Source organism: Pteropus alecto, unplaced genomic scaffold (assembly GCF_000325575.1).
Source record: "Pteropus alecto unplaced genomic scaffold, ASM32557v1 scaffold3, whole genome shotgun sequence".
Lineage (NCBI taxonomy): Eukaryota > Metazoa > Chordata > Mammalia > Chiroptera > Pteropodidae > Pteropus > Pteropus alecto.
In genome coordinates this window covers 32,649,366-32,654,255 of record NW_006442484.1, presented here as the reverse complement: position 1 = coordinate 32,654,255, position 4,890 = coordinate 32,649,366, and the positions used below count along the sequence as shown (strand labels likewise).

At 42.4% G+C, this 4,890-nt stretch overlaps 1 protein-coding gene across 15 annotated transcripts in view; it reads right to left on the bottom strand.

Annotated features, from left to right (window-relative positions):
- The window catches only part of PKP4 (plakophilin 4), a 222,404-nt gene that overhangs the window by 9,038 nt on the left and 208,476 nt on the right, over positions 1-4,890 (bottom strand). For all 15 annotated transcript variants that reach the window (XM_006921099.3, XM_015596613.2, XM_015596614.2 and 12 more), the window contains one exon: positions 2,801-2,996. In XM_006921099.3, coding sequence (XP_006921161.1) covers positions 2,801-2,996 — 196 coding nt within the window. The remainder of the gene's footprint in view (positions 1-2,800; positions 2,997-4,890) is intronic.

Below are 4,890 nucleotides of genomic sequence, written 5' to 3'. Positions count from 1 at the left end.
AGGTACACACTTTGACACAAATGGCTAGTCTAGGTATTTTTAGAGACAAATTCTATGAGCAGAAACCTGGCTCTTGAGAAAAGCAAGGAAGTTTCTCTGCTCTTTGCAGCACGACTCCTCAAAAGAGTTACGTGTTCTCATCTCTAATTTCTCTCAGCCCATCTTCTCTTAAACCTATGACCTCAAAAATATTGTTCAATTGGACAGGTCTCAATCCTTGTCCTACCTGAGTGGGAGCATGGGACACGTGCTTGCCTTTGAAATACTCCTTCACTTGGCTCCTGGGACACCTCATGTTCTTGGGTTCCTACTGAATGCTCTGGCTACTCGTTTTTGGGCTCATTTGCTGGCTCCTCATCTCCTTGACATCTAACTATGAGGGGCATTAGCCCTCAAGCCTCTTTTCTTCTTTAGTACATTTACTTCTTTATTGATGTCAGCCCATTTCACTACTTTAAATACGCTGTTTATATATTGATGACTCCAAAATTTATATTCTAGCCTAGAAAATTTATATTCTATCCTGAACTCAAGCATATTCTCCTGCTGACTAGACACTCCAAGTGGGTGTCTAAAATATACCTCGAATATTAAGACCTGCTTCTCCTGCAGGTTTCCCCATGTTGTTAAGTGGCAATTCCATCCTATGGTCTCTTTTGCCGAAGGCCGTGGAGTCATCCTTGACATTTACCTCCCTCAACCTGCTCATCTAATCCTTTAGCAAATTCTGTTGACTCTACGTTTTAACCATGTCAGAACCGACCACTTTACCACTGCAACTGCTGCCATCCTAAATCTCTGCTGGGGTGGAGAGGAAGGTTTGTCAAGTCATGATGATCCTCCAGGGATGTCAGATCGTATCCCTCCTCTGCTAAGCGCTCCAATGGCTTCCAGTTTGACTCAGGGTAAGAGTCAAAGCCCTTATGCTGACCAACAGGGTCCTCTACTTCTGGTTGCTTTCCCTCCTCCTCTTTCCCCCTTGACTCGTCCTGTTCCAGCCGCACTGGCTTTCTGCTGTTCATCAGACATGCAAGGCATTCTTCTGTCTCAGAGCCCTCCCGTCTGTTGCTCCCTTTGCCTGAGATGCTCTCCCCTAGAAAGCTGCAGTGCTTGCTCCCTCCCTTCCTTCCTCCCAGTCTGTGGCTTATGCTCAAAAGGCACTACCCCTATGAGGCCTTCCCTGACCACCAGGTATAAAACTATAATCTCCTCCCCTTACTCTGGCACAACCTACCACCTTCCTTGATTTTATTATTTGCCCCATCACTCAGCACCATCTGATAGGCTAAGTGTGTTTCTCACTCAGTTGGTACCTCGTGTAGCTTGCACATGGAATGTAAGCTACCTGAGGGCAGAGGTGGTTGTGTGATCTGCTCACTGCTGTAGCACACACCAGGTAGGCAATACATACTTGGTGAATGAATCATAAGGAAAGGTAAATATGTGTTCAGAAGATAACTTAATTTGATCTAGGACTTTCTCGATTTCTTAGTTTGAAAAACAAATTAGACCGAGTAATAATTTTTTTATACACAAAGGTTGGCACTAGTTCAGGATTTCTCCAACTTCTTCATACGCCTTTCAAGAATGAAGGCTATCTAATAAAATTTTAAGAGCACAAAGCGTGATTATGTTACCTCAGGGGAGAGGGGAGGGGACTAGGAGAGGGAGTTAATGGAATGGATCTCAGCTTTACCTGTAACATTTCATTTTCTTTGAAATAAAAATGAGAGTGTATGCATTTATCGCTAATGAAATACAAAGAGTAAGAAAAAAAAAGACTGAACGGAAATACAGTTAATGTGGATAGGTGTAGTTTCCGGGGAGTTGGGGGTGGGGGTTTGAGAATATGCTTTGTTACATCGTTCTCATATTTTATACATTCCCTCAAAAGTATAAACTAAAAGACTAAGTTCTAGTACTGTCACTCAGCCAATTAATAAGTATTTACTGAGCATCTATTCTGGGCCAGGTTTGTTCTAGATGCAGAGGATATAGCAGCGGAGAAAAAGACAAAGTCTCTGCTCCTGGGGGAGTCAGACGCCAGAAAAAGCAGTAAATAACACATCAAGGGGAAATCAGTGCTGTGAGGACCAGAGCAGGGAAGGGGGTGGAGAGTGGGGAGAGAGGGTCCATTTTACTACGGATCAGGTGGCTACTGTCCCATTGTGTTGAGAAGGTACCGAGCAACCCTACTTCCTACTTCCTTGAAGGAGTCTCTCATCTGATAGTAAGGCAAATTCACTGACATGCTATAGCTCTATGACAAAAGCCTTCTACTTTTGCCCCTGATTCTCTAACCCAGCAGCAAAGGGAAATGGAAGATGTAAGCACAGGGCACATCCTGGGCCACACAGCAGGCCCTCCTGCAGAGTGGTGCTGCTAGTACTTTCTGGGCACCTGCAGAGAAATCAATCCCCAAATTGAAGATGCAAGGAGATGTTCTTTTAGAACAGGCCCCTGAGCCTGGAGCAGAGCCAACGGTGCAAGAGAAATGGTGACCCCAGATTTTCCTCATGATGGCTTTTCTGATTCTTCCAGGATCGCACGACCAAATGTAGCTTTAAGAGGCAAAAATAAATGAATGTAGGGGTGTTACAATGAATTAAAACCAGAAAAGGGGCCACATACCGGAAATGCCTGTCCCAGCAAAACAGGTTGTACCTGCTAGGAACTGCTTAGCTTATCGGCATGTAAGAAATACAGAAATAAAGAAATCATATCCTTAACGAAGGCCCTTATCACAGGAGGATTCCAGGAATAAGAGCCTCTTCATCATGTCTCCTTGCATTAGACTTGCCTGTCTCCTCTGCCCTTAGTTATGTTCACCAGCTTTTCTATCCCCCCCGAGTCGGCCAGGGCTTTGGCGTTCTCCATGTTTTTGCTGGTGACCTCGTGCAGGGCACAGCAGATGGCTGCCATGGTCTCATCAGACAGCACGCTGGGGCCAGTGCCTCCAGGAAGCCGGTTGACCAGGTCTCGCATGGCGTATTTACCTGCCAAATGCAAAAGATTTCATTCTACTTTCAGAAGGTGCTAGGTTTTTGTTACTGAAAGACTGTGACTGTGCAGTCTCTTAAAAACAAAAGCTCAAAGGAGACAATAATAGAAAAAAAAACAAACAAACAAACCATGGTGAAGAATAAAATGACAAATATTATAACTGTAAGGGGAAGGGTAACATTTATTGCAATGTCACCTGAAGAAAGGATCGGTTTATAAATCATCACTGTAAATCCCTGAAAGACAATGTAAATAAGAATATAAAAACTGAGTATACTAATCAAGTCTCTTTAGTTCAACTATTTTCATTAACAGCAAGAAATAAAGGAATCATGACAGCAGATTTTATTTTCAATTCCACTCCTATGCATCAAAAATACCTCAGCTTCCTCTTAAAGCTTTTAAAAACTTACCTTTGAATAAATTTTAAAAATGGACAAAATAAGACTGCCAAACAATACTCTTCATTAAACCTTGCTGGATCTTAACATTTGAACTGAGCACAGTTGCCCATTTTTACCAAGTTGAGGGTATATATCAGCTGGTCTGACAGCAGCAGTGATAAAAACATGTTAGTTTCTTTGAAGGAAGACATAACTAAAATTCTGATATTAAAATTATGGGTATGTTATCTCCCAGGAGTAATTCACTAATAATAAAGTTCTTGACAGGACAGGCTGGGGAGTCCCCTAGCTATTGAAGCCATTTCTTTCCAGATACTCAATTTCTTTTATTCCTCTCCAAAAACAGATTATCTCTAGCTTTTCCAATTTCAATTACCAACTGACAAACTGGAATAACTGCACTACAAACAAAAGAAATTAACTAAAGCTCAAGTAAATATTTTCTTAGTGTTTTTTCCCCCCCTCTGGTAATAATTGAGTGGATACTGAATGGGTTTTTATTAAAGTCCTATTTATATACACTGGTAAGCAGTAAAAGACAAGCCTTGACTGCATGCTGCATAATTTACAGCACGTCAAAGGGAAGACTCTGGCTTACAGCCTACATTATTATGAAGAGTGGAAAAACACTGATGACACCGTAAGCCAGAAGATAAATGTAGTTTTGAAGAAGAGATGATAAGTTAGCACTGGTGATTTTGAATACTCACAAATGACCAAAAGGTCCGTGACATGTAATCTGTCATTTTGCCAAGGCACAACTTTAAATTGTGCTCCTGAGGCTTGGGATAAGACAGCTCACTCTGCCTGTGAGTGAGCCTAGCGGTTCCCTCGGAGCCTGTCGCTTCAGACAGCTGGGTTGGTCCGACTCAGGTGAAGATGCAGGAACTTTTATGATGTGACAAAACTTTGTTTCTTGTGAAAAATGGCTCTGAAGAGAAAGTCTATTGCTAGTGCTGGTGATGGATGTGAGGAGAGAGTGAAGGGGTCAGAGAAGGGGATGGTTCTTAGGAACAGAAGTGCTGGGTAAATTTGAGTCACCTCCAGAATCTGGGAAGGGCTCAGGACTCATAGGAAGAAAAGGATCTTTATACGAAAACAAGAAAAAGTGATTCATAAAATGGGTCAAGAGTGCTCTAGGTGGGTTAAAAAAAAAAAAAGCTCATCAGTTGAGAGAGAAAATGCTTGCGAAAGTTTAAAAGGGAGTTGGGATATTCACAGAAAGCATAGGGATGCATCGCGAGAAGGCCAGGACTCTGACTATACCTTCCTTCTTCCCAAAGGACTTGGCGCTTGGTGGTGTTGGCCCTGCACCTTCTGCTCTCCTGCGTCTCTTCCCAGTTGGGGAATGATAGGCCATAGGGTTTATGTTGTCACCCTTTATTTTTCAGCATTAAGAACTCTCAAATTACATGACTTTTTATAAGAAATTCAAACAATATAGATGTAACAAAAATAGAGGGGTTCTCTCAAGGAAATGCGG